The sequence below is a fragment of the Hippocampus comes genome, unplaced genomic scaffold, assembly GCF_001891065.2.
Source record: "Hippocampus comes isolate QL1 unplaced genomic scaffold, H_comes_QL1_v1.1 scaffold23, whole genome shotgun sequence".
Lineage (NCBI taxonomy): Eukaryota > Metazoa > Chordata > Actinopteri > Syngnathiformes > Syngnathidae > Hippocampus > Hippocampus comes.
In genome coordinates, this window is record NW_017806066.1 from 637379 (window position 1) to 659635 (window position 22257).

At 47.0% G+C, this 22257-nt stretch overlaps 1 protein-coding gene across 6 annotated transcripts; it reads right to left on the reverse strand.

The window, feature by feature from the left end:
* Positions 1-550: 550 nt before the first annotated feature.
* On the reverse strand, positions 551-20106 carry wizb (WIZ zinc finger b). Of its 6 annotated transcripts, XM_019893566.1 has the most exons (18): positions 20019-20079; positions 19196-19361; positions 18065-18257; positions 17746-17821; positions 16974-17122; positions 15443-16891; positions 14923-15354; positions 14188-14589; positions 10480-10614; positions 9547-10086; positions 9176-9468; positions 9040-9082; positions 8454-8939; positions 7831-8382; positions 7522-7733; positions 6052-6361; positions 5023-5188; positions 551-4654 (listed from the first exon to the last, which is right to left on the reverse strand). In XM_019893566.1, coding segments are annotated over exons 1-18 (5946 nt in total). In that variant the 5' UTR covers positions 20021-20079; the 3' UTR covers positions 551-4314. The 6 variants fall into 6 exon arrangements, with proteins under 6 accessions (XP_019749125.1, XP_019749123.1, XP_019749120.1 ...); XM_019893564.1 differs by having other exon boundaries at positions 9040-9468; positions 19196-19366; positions 20019-20106; XM_019893561.1 differs by having other exon boundaries at positions 9040-9468.
* Between the last annotated feature and the right edge of the window lie 2151 nt (positions 20107-22257).

Genomic DNA, 22257 nt, shown 5'->3' on the forward strand with positions numbered 1-22257 from the left:
CCCCCCCCCAAAATCTGTTGGGCCCAAGTGCGCAAACGCTTGGGCAACCGGATTATCTCCTAGGTCACATTAATGGTGGCAAAAGTTTTTAAATGATTTATTTTAGCATACTAATCTGGCATTTGGCCAAGGGTGTGTAGACTTTTTTTTAATATCCATTGTACACAACCTAGTGCCAGTCAACACAAGAGCTGTGCCTTAAATTTGGAAAATGAATGTAAAAGTGTGATTATTTGGGAGTACTGTATTGTGGCCAATTGGCCGTGTGTGTACCGTTTGGAATATACAGTATACGGCTGTCGCTTCAGATGTACAACTCTGCCTCACGTTGACACGACATGTTCCATATTTATCTGTAATGTTCATTTCCCCAGAGTGATCATGTACCATTCCTCTGCCCTCCACACAAGTTTGAGTGAAAAATATTTCTGAACTTGCAATAGAACCCAGACAATATTCTGCCGCCCCCTAGTGTCCCACAGAGCCCCCCCACGCCCTTGCCCCTCCTAAAAACATTTGATACAAAGACGTGCTGTGAAAAAGTCCAACATTCATTTTCTGAAACGGAAATCACATTTATTATTTTGTTCTGGAGTTGATTCACCTAAAACTGTACAGAACAGCTCTTTTCTCTCTCAAACATCTTTTTGTCTGCTGCTGTCGTATCTATTGTATTATCGTGTAAGTGTGTGTGCAACACACACTCACACAATAATACACGCACGCACGCACACACACGCGCACACACACACACACACACACACACGCGCGCACTTTTTTTAAGGGGGAACACTAAGGCTCATACAGTGGCGCAAGAGTGCAAAGTAGTCCCATTGAAAAGCTTCTGTGGCTGCTTTGATCCACTGTCAAATCGCCTTCAATCACACAAGTTTCGTTGCAACATTCTAACCAGCACCCAAAGTTTCCGCGACTCAGCGATTAAAAATTTAGAAATGTTCTAATATTCACTTTGCAGGACTGCAAGTACAGAAAATGCACAGAGAACTAAAATACATAGAATCAGGTTGAAATGAAATCACAATAAAGGAATTCAGATCACTTCTTTTTTTTTTTTCAACTACGTGGCTAATATACTGAACAAAAAGAAAAAAACCAAAACGCAACACTTGTTTTCCCTCACATTTTTCACGATCTTTTGCTATGTCGGCAAAAGGCCCGTTTCTCTCACGATCGGTGACAAATCGATTTGTGTTGGCGACAACTTCTACTTTGCCAAGGTGAGCCACCTCTCAGGCGTGCAACATCAAAATGCTGATTCGACAGCGTGATTCCTACGGCTGTGCCTTAGCCTGCATCTTGACATTCAAAAGGCCAGAGCAGGAACATTTCCAGCGAGGTGGTCAGGGTTGACAGAGGGGTGGCAATAAGATGACACATACACAAGCTAAATATGTTTGTGCACATTTGCACGGCTCTATTCAATGAACTCAAAAGGTTTAAAAGTCTGCCTCGGCTCCACGGCGGCCATCGGGGTTTCGCGAAATCAAACGCGCGCACACATCCAGAACCTTGGCAACACGCTGGTCATAAAAGTAGGACCAAAGCTAAGTAGAACGCAACAAATCAACTCGATCATTGCCTTTTTCTTTGCTTTGGTGTACCGTCTCATCGTCTACTTTTATCTCGGGCGCTGATTCGCTGGCTAACAGCCGATCGATCGTCACTGTCTCCAAACGGCACTTTGCATTGCGCTGACGGAGGCTCGTTCATTCAAACCAGATCGAAGGAGCAAAATGACAAACAGTTTTTCGCAACGGTAAACGTTGCTTTTGACTTCCGACGAACTCCTGCTTGCATTAAGAGCGTATTGGTCAAGATTGGCCTAAGTGTGCGTTTTATTTCATGAAATCCTTGGATGGCGTGGTAAACAAACGACGGCTTCTCCGTTACGACGACGGTAAACTAAGGAGTGAAGGTTGGCTCAATGCAAGTATCAAGCACTTGACCGTGACAAAAGATTATTTCGTTTTTTTTTTTTTTTTTTTTAACGATACCTGAGCGAAATTGATCATTTGCGCACATAGAAAAAAGTCTTCGATCGATGAGGGCAAAAACAAAAGTGTTGCGTTTACATTTGCGTTCAGTGTAGAACTGCTAAGAGCTCCTACTAATGTCAACAGCTTCTTAAGTACATGGAGTTATATAGTGTGCGTCTATATTCCGTACACACGGAAGGGGAACGTTGAAAGCAAACAGTCATGTGAAACATGGGCAACACGGGAACCAACTTGAAGTTTACTCATGTTGATGCTTCGGTTTTGCGTTGATATGAACACACCGAAGAACCTCTGAAGGACCGGAGCCCAACGTCGCGCGATTTTCTGTTTGGACTGCGAGCTGAGAGTCCTCCAGAGCCCTGGCTTGGAATGACGTTTGGTTTCTGTTCATGTTTTGCCTGGAATTGTCTCCTGTTCACGCCAATCCCACGGTGGGTGTCTCACTCGGAGGCCGCGTCCTTCCGACGAAAAAGCGCAAGGCTGCTCGTAAGTAGGATGCGGGCCACCGCTGCTCAGTCCATTTATTCGGCGAGTAGCCTCGGGGAACTCTTAATGCTCGCTCCCATCATCAGGTCCAACGTAAACACCTTTTACAGAGGCAAGACGAGGAAGTAAACAGACTCTTTGGCACACCCAAACGCCAATGCATATCCTGCACGTCCCGATCCCGCGACGTACAATCAGGAGGCCACACGTTAAGTCACAAAGATGCCCTATCAAGCGTCTTTTTTTTTTTTCTTTTGAAACTAAAGCATATTTGTACAAATGTATGTACACCAACTGGCCACAGCATTCTAACCAGCCGCATGATCTAAAGAGAGCCAATACAACTGTCTCAAAGACTATTTAAAAAAAAAAAAAAAAAAAGTTTCTGTTGAAACATTAGGATGGCGTTAGGTTAACAGTATATTTATTATTGCAATTGTAGTTGGTTGTCAACAACTGTACTTGATGGTCCTGGGTTTTTCCTAATATTTGGGTTCCCTCGGGTGCGCTACATGAGAGTCAAAATATGAAAACGGCGCTCCTCATCCAATTTAAGTTTGACAACTACCACCAAAAGATGACAAAGAGAGCGTGTCATTCCAAACTGAGCATGACCATCATTGCAAAGGCAGAATTTTTTTTGTCTTGGATCTCAGTAGATTGTGCCTAAGTGTACTGTGCCTAATGTTGTGGCTGGGCAGTTCTGGACAGACATACGCACACGCACACACTGCACAAGTGCAAAAGTGCACGGTTTACCAAACAATCCAAAGTTCTACTTAAGTCTTTATAATGAGCTAGCTTACCACATTCAGGTGCATAATAAATAAATAATTATTTGGGTTATGTTAAAAAAAAAAAAAAAAAAGGCCGGATGCCGATGGTAACACTGTGAATGGAAGGTTAACTGTAAAAACATGTAACCATGAATGTCCTTTTTTTTTTTTTTTGTTTGTTTGTGTTTTTGAAGGCCCCGAAATCAACAGAGGGATAATTTAAAAAAAAAAAAAAAAAATCTGCACAGCAGCAGTGGAATATCAGTGGTATATAACACGGGGCAAGTTTTTGATTGCTCAATGTGTGGAAATAAAAGGAATGAACAAGTGCTTTATGCTACATTCAAGCAACATTGATATTTTGGGGTCGGTATTTAGTTAAATTTCCCTTTTTTGGGGTGTGCTTCCACTTCTTGCTCCTTACACCAGTCACAATTTCATCCAATCAAATTATTTTCATAAGTGCTCAGTGTCTATGTCAAAAGTGCCACGTATGTTTTTTTTTTTTAACACTAAGTGTTAACGTGTGTTTAAAGTCTCCGTCGCAAGACTGGCTGCGTGAAGAATTCTCTTCTGGTTTCAGTCAGGACCTGTGCGTGAGACCAATGCTTCTACCAAAAGGTAGAAATGGTTTGTGAGAACAAGGGGGCCGGAGCGTGATGGGAGGGGGCGCTAAACCCCTTTTCGCCGCCCGATAAACGGGTGCCGGGGGCTGCGGCAATGGTCCACGTCAACACCTGGACATTCAATAAAAACGAGGCGTAACAATAGTTCACCTCCGCGTATAACCTTGGCCGCAATCGCCCTTCAAGCCAAGAGGGGCTTCGTTCCCATGGTAACGAGACTTTGTAACAGTTTCAAAAGCTGCTTCAAAAGGTGCTTGGGGCACTGAGGGCTCTTTGGCCTTCACCAAATGTTGAAAGGGAGTGATTCTCTTGACGGGGAAGAGACAGATGGACTCGAAGGAATGAAACGGCAGGAAAGTAAAAGAAAAGAAGAGGAGGGCAAGGCCTGCCAGGTGGAGAGGGATGAGCTTACACCACCTGGGCGGGCAGGGGAAGAGGAGCCGGGGTGAGCGATTCCTCCGAGATTTTGACGAGCTCCGCGACGCCAGGAGCGAGTTCCGCCAGGGGCTCGGGCGAGCGGCCGTTGGCGGCGACGGAGCGAGTCACGGTGGGGGTGAGGGAGGTCGTTGAGGAGGTGCCGGCGGCTGAAGCCTGGCGGACGGCGGTCGGCTCGTCCGTCATGACTTGAGCGCGGTCTGCTTTGGGTTCAGCGGGCTGGCTGTAGTTCATCTTGAGGATGTGTTGCTGGAGGTGCCTGATCCAGTCCTCTTGCACCGAGAGCGGACCGTGAAACTCCACCTCGCAGAATCTGACGGGGCACGAGGGGATAGCGGTGACAACCTCAACGACGGCGGCCCAACTAATTTTAGCCAATCACCGAAAAATCAACATCAGTCCTGCGTGCGGGTCCTGTGTCGCAAAAGTTTGGGATTTTTCAATATAGTTTGACTTTTTTTGATGTCGTTTTTGTAGATGGGGTTTGTTAGTTTTTATTCATTGTGATTGATCAAATCGATTTTGCGTTAGCTTGTTTAACTTGGGGCAAAAAAAACAAACAAACTGCCAAGTGTGCCAATTTAGAGCAGGAGGCGGAGCCAAACTCTCCTTCCCAACAAATGACTGCCGCGACCGTTTGAAGCCTCGGCGATAGGATTCCACGACAAAGACGCGACTCACCGGCACTTCAGGGTGTAGAACTTGCCCACTAGCTTGACCAGGGGGTAGGCAGGTGGCTTTGGCACTAAAGCGGGGACTGTGCTTGTGCGCGGGGGCTTTGCCGGGCCGCTGTCCCTCTCGGTTCCCTCGATGCAAGACGGGTGCTTCAGGGGCCGACGTTCAAAACCTTCCAAGAGGGGGATATTGATCGGTCATGCTTATCATGATTTGTTATGATCAATTATTTTCTTACATCACGGCGACAACCGTTGTACAGTAAAGTGCCATTTTGAAGACGTTTGATAAATGGCGGCTTCAAGCTTATAGGTCATTTGCAGCAATAATTAAGACTTTACATTCTATCCAAGTGACATTTTAAAGAGCTTTCGACACCTTATTTCGTGTTCAAAGCAATGCGGCTGTCTGACAAGTAGCTCTGACGTTTTGAATGATCTGAACGGACGGCGGCGCTGTGTTGCGATATAGAAGTGCAAAGACTTGCAGCAAAATCCCACTTTGATGGGGTTTTTGGTACAAGGCAAGGGAGGCTCGTTTGTGGGATCTTGCGAAAAACAAGACGGGTGCTTCAGGGGCCGACGTTCAAAACCTTCCAAGAGGGGGATATTGATCGGTCATGCTTATCATGATTTATTATGATTGTTATGATCAATTATTTTCTTACATCACGGCGACAACAGTTGTACAGTAAAGTGCCATTTTGAAGACGCTTGATGAATGGCCGCTTAAAGCTTATAGGTCATTTGCAGCAATAATTAAGACTTTACATTCTATCCAAGTGACATTTTAAAGAGCTTTCGACACCTTATATTGTGTTCAAAGCAATGCGGCTGTCCGACAAGTAGCGGTGACGTTTTGAATGATCTGAACGGACGGCGCTGTGTTGCGATATAGAAGTGCAAAGACTTGTAGCAAAATCACACTTTGATGGGGTTTTTGGTACAAGGCAAGGGAGGCTCGTTTGTGGGATCTTGCGAAAAAGGGACCACGCGATCAAACACACCATCGAAATGGAATCAAACCGTTCTGTACCTCTGGGTAGGCGAACATTGAGTTCACTGCGAGCCACCTGCGCTTGAAGTGGAAGGCTACTGACAAGCTGCGAGGGTCTGGGACTGCTGCTGCTGGTCGGCCTGACGTGAGAAGCCCGAAGGTTGGGACCCGCTTCATCTTCCGAAGCCTTGTTGGAGCCCGGGCCGAGCTCGCGGCTCAGCGGGCGCACCAGGTTCACCGCCAAAGCGGAAGACCATTGGGAGGATGATGAAGAGGATGAAGAGGCCTTATGCGAGAAGGGGGGGCTATGATCAGAATCCGTCGACGCGGGGAGGGGTGAGCTGCTCTTCTGCAAAGCAACGAGGGAAAAAGTCATTCCATCGGCGGTTTATGGACAAGGTACAGTGACCCGCGTGAGGCAAACCTATTTGGAAAAACACACACACACACACATTTTGGTGAAATAAAAACTATGTTGGCCAGTTTAATTGCAGTTTGTGATACCGAAAGGTCAACAACACAGCCAGCTTCCCCCCCACTTTTTTTTTTTAACCTAAAAAAAGAAGCAGGCTTGGAAAATGGCGAGCGAACTATTTTTAGCAGCCAAAACAACCACAGGTCAGGAGATTTAACAATCGATGTTCAAACTATTTATTTTCTGTCGGAGGACGAGGGGCCCCTCAGCCGAAAAAGCTGGCGGGTTCAAAAACTTGACGATTCGAGTGCATATTCCTCTCTGTTCATTTCGTTGGCTGAACTGATTTTTCATTGTTCCTGTGAGAGTGATAATTCGGTTTTCTTCTATTCTGTTCATGTCAGTTCTATCTGAAATAATGTAGGATTCCAACACAATCTATTGGAAACACAATGACATCCGGAAGGTAATCCATTCTGTATTTGCGTCACATCACAGCTCGGGCGAAATGTGCGAGAGTGACGCAAATGCACCAAGAAACTAAGTCAGAAGAGAAGAAAAACATTTTCTTCAATCGGCAACAAACGATAATTTATCTGAAGATGAAACAGAAGCGGCGAGGCACCCTGGTTGCTATGGTAACTATTGAGTCAATAGCTCACTTGCGCTGGCACAGTGACGCTTGCGAGACGTAAAGACACCGAATCTAATCATCGAAGCTGATCGGCAACACGTCTCGAGTGTTCCAAATCGCACGGAGCCCGTCAAACCGCCAGCTGAGGCATATCTGATCTCCAAGCATGTGACGCAGAGTGAAGAAACGCAGAGAGCCAATTGAGTGTGCCAGATGAGCACTTGGGTGGGTTATGACCCGAGCGGCTTAGTTTTGTGATGTGTCTCCATTTTTTTTTTTTTTTCTCCAGAACTCGCAACAGACTGAAGTGTCAAAGGTACAAGATACAAATAAAATCCTTGGAGCTAAAAGTTTGTTGATAATAGCCTTGCCTGGGCTGAGCTATGTGACTAACAGGATGGGGGGGGGGGGGGGGGGGCCGCGGGTGGGGGGGGGGGGGGGGGGGACTGCCTCTACTTACTCTCTTGGAGGTGGGGCGGTTACTCTGCATGTAGCTCCGGTGCATTTCCAACACCTTCTGCGGCCTGCTGTGAATCCAGGCGCTCAGCGTCTCAATGGGGGAGCCGTTGACACACCACTCGGTCACGCCAAACTGCCTGAGGTGGGCTCGCGCGTGGCTGGCCAGCGCCTTGCGGTTCTCAAAGTAGAAGCCGCACAGCTCACAGCTCGGATCTGGTGACGCAAGAAGAGAGGACGGGGCAGCGCCTTGACGGTCAGAACCGTCCCAACTGGCAAGTTTTGAAAAGCAGGACGCAATTTGATCACTCACCCTTACGCAAATACTTGTCAGGGGAAGGCTTTTTTTTCAAAGGGAAGTCGTGCGGCAGCGGTGAGAACGTCTTACGTTGATGCGACGCCGCGCGGGAAGCGTCCGGCGACACGGCTTCTTCGGGCTGTTTTCCTAGCGGGGAGATTCTGACAATCTTCGGTAAGCTCGGGGTCTCAAAGGGGCTCGCGGAGCTCAGGCCTTGCTTGGAAAGCCTGGACCCCGATGATGGCATACTAAGAGGGGATTTATAGAGCTTGGACGACTGGTAGCCAGATAGAAACAACCCCCCCGAAGTTTTGGTTGCGTTGGCCCATGAGGGACTTTTGGCACCCTCCTTCTTCTCGCCCTCAGACTGAGAGGAAGCGCTTAACCCTCTCTTGTGCATAAAGACCCTCAGGGTGTCAATGGGCGACCCGTTGACCGTCCACTCGGTAATGCCCATTTGGCGCAGATGGGATCGAGCGTGGCTCGAGAGGCCTTTTCGGTTCTCAAAATACTCGCCGCAGAATTCGCAGCGAATATCTCTTGTCGGCTCCGCCTCTCGAGACATAGCTGCGGGAAATCAGAGAAAAGAGAGTGTTCTGTATGAAGCATTCCAAAACGCTTCGATGATAAAAACTTACCCAAGTTGAGAGGGAACGCACTGTCGGAGACGCGCCAGCCGGAGCTGAGCGAATCGGCGGAAAGGCCGCCGGAACCACCCACCGCTTCCGGCGATGTGACCTCCAGCTGCACGGGTTCAGGCTTCAGCTTAAGAATCAGCCCGCTTGAGGACATCGGCGGAGCCGAATTCGATTTGGAAGCGGGCGGCGGCGAGGCGAAGGGTAATCGGCTAAGGACGGTCGATGGTGAGGAGCGGGTCGACAGCGGGGAACCGGGGGGTCCGGGAGAAGATGGAGGGGGAGTTTTGCGAGACTTGAAAGGACGACGGGCACAAGGCAAGCCCCGTCTCGAGATGATTTCCCTCAGCGTGTCGATCGGGGAACCGTTGACCGACCACTCGGTAATCCCCATTTGACGCAAGTGGGAGCGAGCGTGGCTGGACAGCCCTTTCCGGTTCTCAAAATATTCCCCGCAGAATTCACAGCCTATTTCCTTTGTGGGCTCACCTAAGCAATTAGAAAAGTAAAAAAGAAGATTGCGTCGTCTCGTTGGATTAGTGCGCACATTCAATTCATCCAACGACAAAAAAAAAAAAAAAAGACTCACTCTGCGGGAGGCTCATGATCTCGCCACTGCCCAGGCGGAAGACCTGCACGGAAGATGATTTGAGACGCTTGGGAGGCGGGCCAAAGGATGACGGAGAGGTAGCTTTGGAGGTCGACCCGCCTCCCGCTGTTGTCACCTTATACAGTAGAGATGGGGAGGAGGAAGGCAGCATTGCCTTCTTTGGGGAGGACAGCACGCTGGGAACACTCCGGGATTCAGTGTCAAGATGGAATTCGCCGGCTTTGTGCTTGAAGTCCTCCGAGTCCATCAACTGATTCAGGAGGGCGATCGGCGAGCCTTTCGATTCCGAGTACTCCACCCCGAAGTGCCGCAAGTGAGCCCTGGCGTGGCTGGACAAGCCTTTGCGAGTCTCAAACCAGGCACCGCACAGCTGGCAAACGATGTCCTTGCTAGGCTCCACCTCGAGGGCTGCGTGTTTGGACAAACGCCAACGTCGATCGTGAAACCGCGTTGATATGAATCATGAAGACAAAGGGGGAAACTTACCGAGGTTGAGAGGAGCGTCGTTTTCATGTGGGGCCCAGATCGGTTTGGATGGCGAGATGGCGGCAGAGGTTAAGAGGTTGGGGGTCAAGCCTTTCACGGCCGCGGTCTTGTGCTCTGTGAAGCGCAAGGGGGAAGACGCCGGCAGCAAAGAGGAAATCGGGGCTTTCCTCACCACTGAAGTTGGAGAGCTCGCGTAAGCCAGAATCGGAGAGCCTGCGGGAGAAGGCGCGTGTGCCGAACAGGAAGCGGATGGCGTTGCTTTCACTGCTTGGGTCAAAACGGAAAGGGGCATCGCGTTCTCGTCCAAGTCTTCACCTTCCTCGTGGTTTTTGTCCTCGTGGGTCTCCGAGTCGACCAGAGAGGAACTCTTGGCTGACTGAGGCTCCGGGTCAAGTGAGCTTATATGGCTGTCCGGGTGACGCTCCTTGGCAGTTTGACAGAGCAGGTCGATGGATGCCTGCAAGTGAGAGCTGGCGTGGCTGGACATGTCGCGCCTGCTCTCAAATTGAGCGTCGCACAATTCACACTTCAAGTCATGAACTGGAAGAGAGACCAGAAAGTCCATGAGTGACTCGAGCGAGTCAGACACTCGACTCATCGCGGCGTTTTCGAAAAATAAAAGAGCTTTGGATCCTCTCGCTACAGGTCGGACTTTGCAATTTTAGAATTGAAGCGCTTCAGGAACCAAATCGGTTTATATTCCACGCTACTGGAATTCACCTGCATTCGGACAGCAATAGCATCGATCTCTGATGTCGCTAAATCGATTCAGTACAACAAGAAATAATGCTCTCGCGTGGCCAAATGGATATACTGTCCAAAATAAACTGTTAGCTTTGGATGGCAGTTGACCTTTAAAAGCCTGGGAACATACTTGTACCCTTTTGGGCCTTTCTTGCAACATAAAAAAAACCCAAAACGTTTCTCTGGCACCTTTGGTGCCTTCATCTTCGCCTGCAGAAAGGCAATCCTGGTCCACGTTGCGCAGGCATGTTTTCTTCGGGCTCGAGCTGAGGCCATCGACAGCCAAGTGCTCAGGCTCAACTTCTTCTTCAGCCTCTCCGTCACCTGCAATAGAACACACACCGTCCCTTGTAGTCGGGAAACGCAATGCCGCTTGAGAAAATTCACGGTGATTCATGTAAGTTCCCCCAGTTTCAATGTTAAGGTTTGATGAATTCTTCAGGATATGATCAAATGCATCCGGAAATGCGCCCTGCTATTATCGTTCAGTACGTGTTTAACATCAACTAAGCCAAACGCAGAAGCGTGCGCGAGTACACCAGCATAAAATAGCAGCCGGGGCAGCACCTCCTCAAAGTCGACATTTTTGTTTTTTTGCAATTTCTGGTGCATTCTGGGGTATGCCAGCAGGAAAGACATCCGCACAGATCTGAAAGTCGAGCATTCTGCAGCGAAGAGGACATCTATCTATGGGACTGCAGTTTTATTCTTCTTGTTAAACATCGAGGCGCTGGGTGATCAAAAAGCTGCTCGATCCTGGCCGAGAGCCCCGTCGAGCCAGCGAAAAATGAAGCAAAAACAGGAAGTAGTCATCGGCCAAAAGAAAACCAGTCACACAACACAAGGCAAAGTTGAAGAGAACCAATGCTCTGCTCAATCACGAGACCGCTGCCGGTCATCAATGATTCCCTCTCAAACAGAATGCCTGAAAAAGAAAAAGAATGCCGTTGTTGCAACCGCCCAGCCATCAAACCAATAGAGATGCAGTGGCGGGAGCATAAACAGCGCTTGCCCACAATGTGATGGAGCAAGCTCAAGCTTCGAGTTTCCAGTGGATAGGCGATTTTCGTAATTATATGACAAGTAATGTGAAAATAATTAACCTAATTACACCTTTGGGTCTGGTTGTTTATTGTCTATAAATTTTAATAACAGTGCTTGATTTATTTAAGGGCAGCACTGCGGTTGGCACACCCACGTCATAATTCTGAGGTGAGGGATTTCCCGCCTGCATGGTTCGGTTCATCGAAGAATCTAAATTGTCCTTCGGTGTGAATGTGAATGGTTGTTTGTCTCGTGTCAACCAGTCCAGGGCGTATCCCACCTCTCGCCCAAAGTCAGATGGCATCGGCTCCAACTCACACTTGACGCTCATGAGGACAAGCACGAGCACAGTATACAATGAGTGGACAATTTATTTTACAGTTGCATGACAGTTTAAAAGCAAAAGTGTACCATGTACAATTACTAAAGGTTTTAAGGTCACTTTCATTTCTGTTATTTGCTATGAGAAGAGCGGTTTCAAATCCACAAGCGGGTTTGACATTCGAGGCTCTACTGATCTTTGCCGGACATTTCTAGTGCATGTTGGCTTTGTTGTTGTTCAATAAATGATGACTGTGAAGTATATGATGTGTCATTATTCAACTGATGTTGTGGGCTTAAGACCTGATAGGGACCAAAAAAGTCCTGATAAAACGCCATATTTTGATGGTGACGACAATACATTAAATTTCAAGGGGGGTCTCAGTGTGGGTAAAGTGCACGAATGAATGATACCACGGGAAGAAAACAAAGCGCAACCTTGGCAGCGCAGTTTTTTTTTTTTTAGAAATCGCAGCTCACGATGACATTTCATGACATCACGCAGTGACCAAAAAAAAAACGGTGCAAAAAGCAAAGCCGGTGGCCGAAATATAGACAGTCTCCTGCAGTTGGGCATTTTCTGCGACAAACGGGTGAATCAAAAGAGACGTGGAGCCAGACAAAGCTTTTCGTCTGGTGGGCGGGCCGCTCATCCCTTGACTGTAATGGAGCGGCGATGTGACACCTCGGGGTGCAGACGAACCCATTTACCTTCCAGCGTGGAGCAAAGTCAACCTCTCGCTCCACTCTGGATCGCCTCAACTAAAGTCAAACTTCCACCGGGCTCGTGGTCCGAGTTAGATCCACATAAGTGTCGGTTGCACTTAAGTTAACATCGTGACGTTTGCGCGATCGCTCCAGGATCTAAGATGCTTCCACGCAATGGAATCGCAGCACACCCTCTTAAGAAAATCAAAGCGAAGTAAAATGGCGAGGATTGTGATTTAGGTCTGATCGAAAAAAGACTGAGCATATCCAACTGTGAGCAACAACCCATCAGCGATCGCAATCCGATCGACACGCCGGTCCTCGTAATTAGTCATGCCCGTAAGTAATGACCTGATTTAACGCGCTTTGACTTGCGCGTTACCTGCGAGGGAGACGCGCATTTTGCTGACACTTTTTAATGGCTCGGGGCTGCCAACGACGTGACTCGAGATGGGGCCCGAGTCGCGCGACGCACCGCCGCCGCGGGAACCGAGAGCACGCGGAGTCGACGCCGGCCGCTACTCACCGGTCCGCGACCGCAGCGCATTGGAGCCAGACGGGTTTTCCGCTATTGTTTGGGTCCGCGGGGAGGTGGAAGCAGCCATTTTGCCCCCATATGCACCGCTCAGCTAAGGCGTGACCAATCGAGAGGAGGCGGAGGTTGCGATGAACGCACCGAGTCGAGTGCCACATCAACGGGCATCGGGAGACTGACTTTCTCACCGCACTCCTCCAGTCTCCCTTACCTCCTCGCTCATACTCACGCACGCACGCACGCGCACCCAGGTCAGACACCCCTGTTTTGATTCAGCATTCAAAGTGACGGGTGAATTTCAAGCATCTGGGGTCACGTTTCCCATTGCTTCATTCATCAGTCATTCAAATCCTTCGATAGGATCCATGCTTATGCTCCAATATTGCACCCCCCCCCCACACACACACACACATTCAGTCACTATGGCTCAGGACTTAATTCTGCTAGAAAATGTTCACCGATGGCACAAGTAGTCAACAAACCCTTCAACGTCATTTGACGATTGAGGGAAACAGGGTAGATGTCGGGATCGAGCTATCCAATCTGCAATTTTTGCATTTAGGCTGGCTGCATTCGTATTGGCACATATCCACTTTTAATCAGGTTCTTCTACACATTTAGAAAAGAAAACTGGTCAGCTTGGCTGTCAAGAGGCCAACGGCAACTATGAAGGAACGGCAGCAATTTCTTGCAAAAACTGGTTGTTTAGGACATGTTCCGGCCATCTCCTATCTTCCTTGGATTACCCCACTGTGGGTTAAGGTGCCAACACCGAAGCCTTATCTTCCAAAGAAAGCAAAAAAAAAAAAAACACACCCTTGATATTTCAAACAAGTGGGTAAATGTGTTCTGCTCCGATGAAACCAAGGTTGAACTTTTTATCTCTAATTCCAAAAGATATGTTTAGCGCAAACAAAACACTTCATATCGCCAAATGAACATAAAAGTGAAGGAAGCACGGCGGTGACAGCAGCATGCTTTCTCTTCAGCTGAAACCAGGGCCTTATTCATGTGGACGGGAATAATAAACAGTTCCAAATATCAAACAGTGACAGAATAAAACCTAGGATTCTACTAAAGCAAAAAAAAAATGAAATAAACCCATAAAAGCCTACTAGAACAGCTCAACATGACCCAACTGGATGTCGCTGTATGCATTCTGCTCCCATCACTACGGACATGATTCGCAACGACTGAGCTGAATCGACCACTTGGAGGCGCTGATCTGAAGATTTGTTCATCGACCAACGGCACTTTGGCCCACAATGAATTCAAACCATCAAACATACCTTCTTTGACACCATCCTCCGCGTTCAAAGGTCCAGCAGATGCAGACGAGAGAGAAACAGGAGAAAGAGCATCCCTCTTCCTCTCGCTCGTCTCACCCTCCAGCTTCACCTCAATGACCCCATCCTCGTCGTCCTCTTCTTCTTCTTCTTCTTCTTCTTCTTCATCCTCTTCGTGAACAGAGACGGGGCTCCGCGGGGGAGCTGTGGGGATGACAAGGTCCGGTCTGCTGGAGAACAATTTTCGCAGGATGTGGATTGGCGAGATGGTAACATCCCAGTTGGTGATGCCGAAGTCTCGCAGGTGCGCCCGGGCATGGCTCGACAGGCCGGCGCGAGTGTCAAAGCCGGCGCTACAGAACTCACAGTGCATCACACTGAACGTGGATGGATCGAAGTTAGCCACTGTGGAGTAAAAAAAAAATAAAATAAAAAGGTTGCAGTAAGTTGTAGGAAGTCTGATTTTTAGTTTGACGGTTTTTGTGCTTTCTACTGTCTTTGTTATTAATTTATTGTTTGTTATTGTATGAATTGTTTTTGCTCCGTGTTCAGTACTTTGTATGCAGCGGTGGTTTGTTTTGAAGTGCTCTAGGAATACAGTTGAGTTGAGAATCTTCACCTGTTTCCAATTGCGCCGCTGTTACGTTCAGATTGTCTCTTATTTCTGTTCCAAACCAAGACCAAAACTGTCTTGGTGACTTTCAGAATTCATGCTCACAATTTAACAAAGACGCTGACCTTTTTTCTTTTTCTTCTGATAGGAAAACCGCTTCTCAATAGCATTGACCTCCTCCGGGGATATGAAGTGGCGCACGTTGTAGCTGACGCCCACCCGGTTCAGGTGACCCCTCACATGATTGGCCAGGCCGATGCCGTTATGGAATCGATCGGGGCAGTAGGGGCATTTCCTCTCCACGCTCCTCAGAGAGCCCGAGACCTCATCAATCTCATCTTCGACTTCATCCGAGATGTCCCCGGACAGGAAACGTTGCAAGCGTTCGTCATCATCGCACTCGTCGCTCTCAATTTCTACAGGGGGGGCCGTAATCCTGTTGCTTCTCCTTAAAACAAAACCCCTTGTGTCAGTCTCCCCTTCTGGCTCATCCTTCTCCTTCAAACTATTCCTCATCTCGGGGGACACCGCAGCACTTTGCTGCTCCGGAGACTCATCTGTATAAAAATAGAACAAAAAAGGATATGTTTTAGGCTTTAAATATGGCGTGGTGGTGTCTCTTGAGGTCTCTTTCTTTCGCCTCACCTGGATCAGATCGAGCTCGAGCGCGTCCTTTCACTACAACCTTCTCAGGGTCAATCTCTGGGCCCTCATGCTGGTCTCCCTCACAGCCAGGAAACTCCTCTTCATTTGGCCTGGATCCAAGTTTTGCTCTCCTACTGAACCTCCTGTTTTTATGACATCCAAGGACTACCTGGGTGGCCACAACATTCTCAGAGGCGCCAATTCCCTGGCGGCCTTTGGTTTGACATGAGTTGGGCGGGGCTACAGAGTCGGAGACGCAGTCGGAATCCAATATGGAGTTTGAAACCGGCTCATAAGACCAATGAGATTCACCCAGCGCTCTGTCGCAGATGGAGTCCGGTCCAGATCGGGCTCGTTTCCGCAATCTCTTTGTTACGGCTTGACTTGAGGAAAGAGGAGATGAACATGATGGGGAATCGGGAGAAGAGGAGCTGGACTTAAAAAGTAATGGCTTTCTCATGTGTGTCTTGGTGTGATTGGCAAGCGCCTGGGAGGTTCTTGTGCTGAAGTTACAATGGGTGCAAACAAAGCGGCGGCGGTACAAAGCAGCCCGGGGCTGGAATGCGGTTCCTAAAGAACCCGGAGGACTTTGAGCTGCGTTTGATTGAAGAGCCGCATGTTCACCATCCGATGTTAAAGGCGGAGTCTGGTATAGAAGTGGACGAGTGTCTGACACCTCGCCGGGAGCAGGAAGCGGACTCATATTTTGCAGGCTTTCATGCGTTATTGACTCAGATTCCGGTCTTTCTTTTGCCTTCTCATTTTCGTTCAGTTTCTCGATTTCCGCCAGGATCTTGGCACGGGATTCCTGGTGCCTTTTTTGATGGTCGGCTAATACGACAGAATCGGGGAGGTCCCATCCGCACTCGGTACACTCAAAACGTTCGGAACCTTCTTCACTCGTTTGACGGTGCTCAATCATGTGCTCCTTGAGGTGGACCTGTTTGTTGAAGTATATGCTACATTCCACACAAGTGAAAATATCTGCGCCGCGCTCAAAACGACAGTCTTTGTGCTCCTCTCCTTTTCCTTCACCGTCTCTGATCACGATTGGCTCTTCTGCCGATCCCTTCCCCAAATCATCAATATGGTATGATCCTCCACTTTGACTTGGAGGTGCCAATTCGGCATTGATTGACCTTCGGGGACTCCCGCCTGCTTGCGTACCGGCCTCAGGAGATGTGTGGAGTAAGGTACCAGTGAAGGGCCTGAGCAGGACTCTCTTCTGCCTGCACCTCTGGAAGTGTGTAGCGTCAGGGGCATGAGGTGGACTCTCGGGGTCAGAGTCTCCCATGAAGGTGTATACATCCCCCTCAAGATCCTTGGCATCTTTTCCTTCTTCCTCCCTTTCGTATGGATCATCCCCCATTTGGCAAGCATCCTTTGGTTTGATTTTGCAGAGGAGGACCTCAGCCCCCGCAGATATGTTACAGTCATGGCTACCTCCTACTGTGAAGCAAAAAGTTGTGAATGAGAACGTCTCATAGAAAAGTGAGAAAAACCATTTTTGCTCTGCCATGTGGGTACTTACATTCTGTTGGGCCAAGCTGAGATGTATTTGGTTCTTCTCTTATTGTGCTTTCTTGACTTTCCTTGCGCAACTCCCCAGAGACGCACAGACCAGACTCTTGCTCCGAGTGCTGCAATTTTACAGGTTTTTCGTCATCCTCACTATCAACTCTGGACAAAAAAGAAAAATAGATATCCATACATATTTCAAGATATTTTATGTAAAGATACTGGTACAAGTATGTATATACACTGTATATTGCACGCACGCACGCACACACACACACACACACACACACACACACACACACACACACACACACACACACACACACAAAAACAATATTGTATACTAGATACAATGTCACACTAATGCTTTACATGCACATACAATAAAGGAGTCGCTTTTCGGTACAAACAGCGGAAGCATTGGATGTCATTTAAGTCATCCCACCAATATTTCGCCTTCGGACGGAGCAAGCGAGTCAACACAATGCGTATATAAACAGTGAACGCTGTGATGCAGCGACGACGGGGTGACGTTTCAAACTTCTTCTGTTTTGTTGTGTCGAAGGCAACGTCGCTGCCCAACGAGTATTTATAAGTTGCAGCAGACGCCGATTTCGGGAAGTTGGCTGGCCGTGAACATCGCATGAACATCCCGATGGGCTTGGGGCGGAACTTTCACTTACTGCTCTGATGGGGCCGTTTTTCAAAATCTTTGTGTTTAAAAAAAAAAAAAAAAAAAAAAAGCTTTAGTTTGTAAGAGTACACCACAGCACCACCTTCCTCACCTGGATCCAGAGGAAGGAGATCCTGGGCTGTGAGCAGCCAGACCTTGAGGGTTAGAAAAATGCTGCAGCTCCTCCTCTGACATATAACAGCACACACAAACCACAGAAACAATCACTTCACAGCCAAACAGTGAAAATTCGACAGTCAAAACTACATTGTCGTCGAAGTGGATTCCACAGAGACAACTGAGAGACTTCTCCAAGCAGACTGAATCACATTTAAAACGATAAGAGGACGACAATGATCACGACTGAATTTTGCTTGGCTTGACTAGCAAGTTTCAAAACTTTTGACAAAATATGCAAAGTGATGCGTTACCATCTCGGGTTTCTTTCTCGTCCCAGCTCAGGGAGGAAGAAAAGGCCGAGGACCCGAATCTCCTCTGTGCGCTCCTCGCTGGGTCTGCACTGTGCTCAGAGCGCTCGGTCTGCTCGGGAGGCACATCCCCATCGTGACCTTGTGAACCTTTAGTCGACGTCAGGGCGTCGCTCACGTCGGAAGAACATGAGGACTAGTGGCAAGAATTACAAAAAAACATATAGGACATTTTTATAATGCTCACTGTATTATAGTTAAGAATGGCACTGTTTTCTTTTTTCTTAAAAAAAAAAAGTGCATTTTTCAGATGTCAATTGTGATTGTTGTGACTGTCCAGGGTGTAAGCCACCTTTGATGCCAAGTTAGGCGGTATAGAAAATTGATGGATTACATCACAAAAGTAATACGTAAAAAAAAAAGTCACACATTTCATCATTTTCTCACCATATGTGCCGAGGGGCACAGCGAGTTTTCTACTAGTGTCACAGTGAAAAAAAGACATTTGTTGAATTTACTCAATTTTATGATGCCAGGTGGTTGCATGAAATAAAAATCATTTGGATGCAGATCTTTTTTTTTTTTTTTTTTTTGAAGTAGACGATATATCCACTTAAAATGTATCCGGATCTTTATTTTGTGCAGACAATGGACAAAATTATATGTATATGTATATATATTTTTTCCACTGGGCTATAGGGTAGAAAAGGTCGTACTTTAGAAGTTCTGTCAAGCAACCAAGAAATATGTCACCCAGCAAGGAAAAGTAATGCAAGCAACTCTGTTGATCTACGGCGCCAATGCTAACGTCTTCACCAATAGTCCAACACTACCTTTGTTGTTTTAGCGCTCTTCGACTACCGTCAATAGAAACAGGTTTGGAACCGGGGCAGAAGTAACTAATCTGTAACACATCTGAACTCCTGTGAGGCAGATGTGCTACCCGCTAGTTTACCACGCTACCCTACTGTTATTAAGGTATTGTTCCAACAACTCCTATTGTCTTTCAGTAAACATTCATAATAAATCACACAATATTGATGTTGTATGTGTGATTCATAACATTGCAGATGACATGCCCCACTATTTCCTCCACCTTAAATGACAGCAGTGACGGTGACGTGAAGGCTTTACCTGCTGTAAGGTGCAGTTAAGGAAGGCCGGGGTGACTGGATTTTGTGCGGAGTTCAAAGGTGGGGTCACATCGCTGGTCCCTGGGGTCTGGGGTTGCCCTTCTGGCTCCATTGTCCCCTCCCAGAGAACAGTATGGAGAACAGACTGCCTACATTGTGCACCCCTCCTCGTCTTGTGAAAACATCCGAAGAGGGGGGGAAAATGCGATAAGTTACGTTTTCTGCTTTCTACATTCATCCATTGCTCAACACTGATTGCATTCATCTGCATGACAAAACTGCAGACGGTGTGTTCAAACGGCGATGTCACACAACGCAAACGATTGCAGAGTTGCAGAATGTTCATGTTTTAGCTGTCCTCAGTAGATCCCCCACCAGCTGCAGCTGTATAGGCCCGTCTGACCCATTTTCACAAAACGTCTGCTCTTTTAAACGAGACAAGTGCCGGAATGGTTACAGAAAGATGTGGCGTTTATTTCCAGGCCCACGTCCTTTCTGTCCCTTTTAGGTCAGTGAGGAAATAACCGAGACGTCAAAAGGTGCAGCGGCTGGGCTTGTGTTAGCCCACTGTAAGTACGTGGCCGGTGTTGTTGATCGGTCATTGTCAGGTCAGTCTAAGCTCCGCGATGCAATGCACGGTGCCTTTTAAAAGCACGAACTCACATCGGCAACAATTTCACCCGGAAAATACTCACTGATATCGGCTGGGTGTGCGGATCCAGGGGAGGGAGTCGCAGCCTAAGCTTCGCTCGTCATAGTTGAGGACCGAGCAAGAAGCTCGACGCCCCGGAGACGATGCTCGCTACAAGCCCCCGGCTGCTTACATGCGCGAATCTGCTCTTTAAGTGTCACACGAAACACTTTGGTGATGTTTTGCATGGCTCCCTGGCAGGCATTCGGCACAGGACTCCATATTATTAGATTTGCAGGCACGCCACGGCGGCGGCGGCGGCGGCGTACGTAACGTCGACTGGGAGGTGACAAGAAGTTGAAGTCGCCCTGCAGCAGCAAGTTTATTTTCACTTTTAAAGGTTTTTACTCGGACAGTACACGTACGACAATGATTACTGGATGCGTATTTTGTACATCCACCTTTGAAAAAAAAAATATATTTATAACGTGTAATAATAGTGGTTTAGTGTGTGTAGTAAGGTAGTTTATATACCTAAGTGGATTGTGTACGTTAACAAATTTCATTGACATTGAAGATTAGAATCTCCATTCAGATGTAGTGCAATTGTAGATGTTATAATTTGCCAGTTGGCATTGGTTTGGCTTACATAGACGCTGTTAAAAAGGCTCACTTGTATTTTAGTCAATGTAAATCTAAAAGCAGGTGTATCCAGTTTTAAAAATTGACACCCTCATTAAATACATTTAATATTGGAACGTAATGCTCGATGAAGAAGCTTTAATTAGTCCTTTAGCGTACCCTAGTGGCCGTCCCGGAATTGGGTTTGTTATCAAGGACTGCAAAACTCTTGAATTAGGCTAATTCACGCTTTAAGTATTGAATAAAACTGGCTTTCGATCATGCAACATTATATATAGTATACTTATAGTTACTATACTGCCATCCATTTTTTTAAATTAGTATGCGTCGTTTGGTTCTGGTTTATACAGTCGAAGGGGCCTCCATTCAAACGTCACTGCATACTTTGTGCTTGGATGGATTTGGTGGAGTATTGTTCAGTACTATACTGTATTTGTTTTGATGCTTCAGTTTTAATCCGGAACTGTAGGTGGCGGTATAAAGTTTATCATTGCCTGAAATGTCACATGACAAGCGGGACGAAGAAGGCAGCTTCCACAGCCAGCATAATACGGTTAGTTTGGCAGACAAATTATTCCTCAAATACATTGACATATTCAGTTTCACCTCCACCACATACAGTCAAGTATGAGTAAATAATATACATTTGGGTTTCCAATCCCGAAAAAAATGGTTATGCCTTTTCTTCTTAGGAAACGAACGCTAGCTAGTTAGCTAACACCCAGCCGGCAGCGTTCTACTGAGCTATTATTGCAATACAACTATATGTATAAAACGCAGCTAATATGCTGTTATGGAAAATCTAAGTAAAGCCGCAGTGGGATGGACATTATTATCACGCGAAAGAATTCTCAAATAATCGACTTTTTACCCCAAGCGAAATTTTAATTTCTCATTATGGTAGTTCGTAACAGTAGCGGTCAAACGTTCTAATATTGTAATGAGTTGAAGGAACAAAGATTTCCCCAAGAATACATTTGTGTAGAATCTATACGTGAGGAGCGCAAAAGAAGTTGCGCCTAAATAAAAACATGTTTTCCCGGTCTAATTGTTATTAGACATGCAATGTTTACAAAACAAAAACAAAGGATATTTATATTCGTGGTGAACTTCCAGGATGAACCTATGATTCAGAGCATAGCTTTTACAAGTAAACTGAATGTGACCTCTAAAAAAATGAAACCTGAAAATGATCCAAAGCATCTCACCATTGTGAGGCTTCAAACGGGATCGCGGAGCAGTATAGAAGTGGATGTCTTTGAAAATTGCAGGGTAAAAAAAACTCTCTCTCAACCACTGAACAATTGTAAACGTGTATTCAAGAGTGTAGAGATCAAATTAAGTTCACCTATAAATGTTCATCTTCAAATTTCACCTGACTTTTTTTTTCTGAGCAGTGTATGCGTTTAAAATAGCATTTTCCATTTATACATTACAAATCCTCATATCATAATCCAAACCATAAATCTGTGGTTCTCAGAAAATGGACACCCGGTTCACTCGAGGAAAATCCACCATCTTGGAGCGGCCCTTGACTAGACCCAAGACTGAAGTCAGCGTCAGTGCGTTTGCATTACTGTTCTCAGAGATGGTCCAGTACTGCCAGAGTCGAGTGTACTCGGTTTCGGAACTCCAGACACGTCTGGCTGACATGGGCCAGAGTGTTGGAGCTGGCATGCTGGATGTGCTGGTGCTGAGGGAGAAGAATGGGAAGAGAGAAACAAAAGTGCTCAACATGCTGCTCTTCATCAAGGTTTGTACCTTCAACAAGTCCAAGACTTACGTGATGG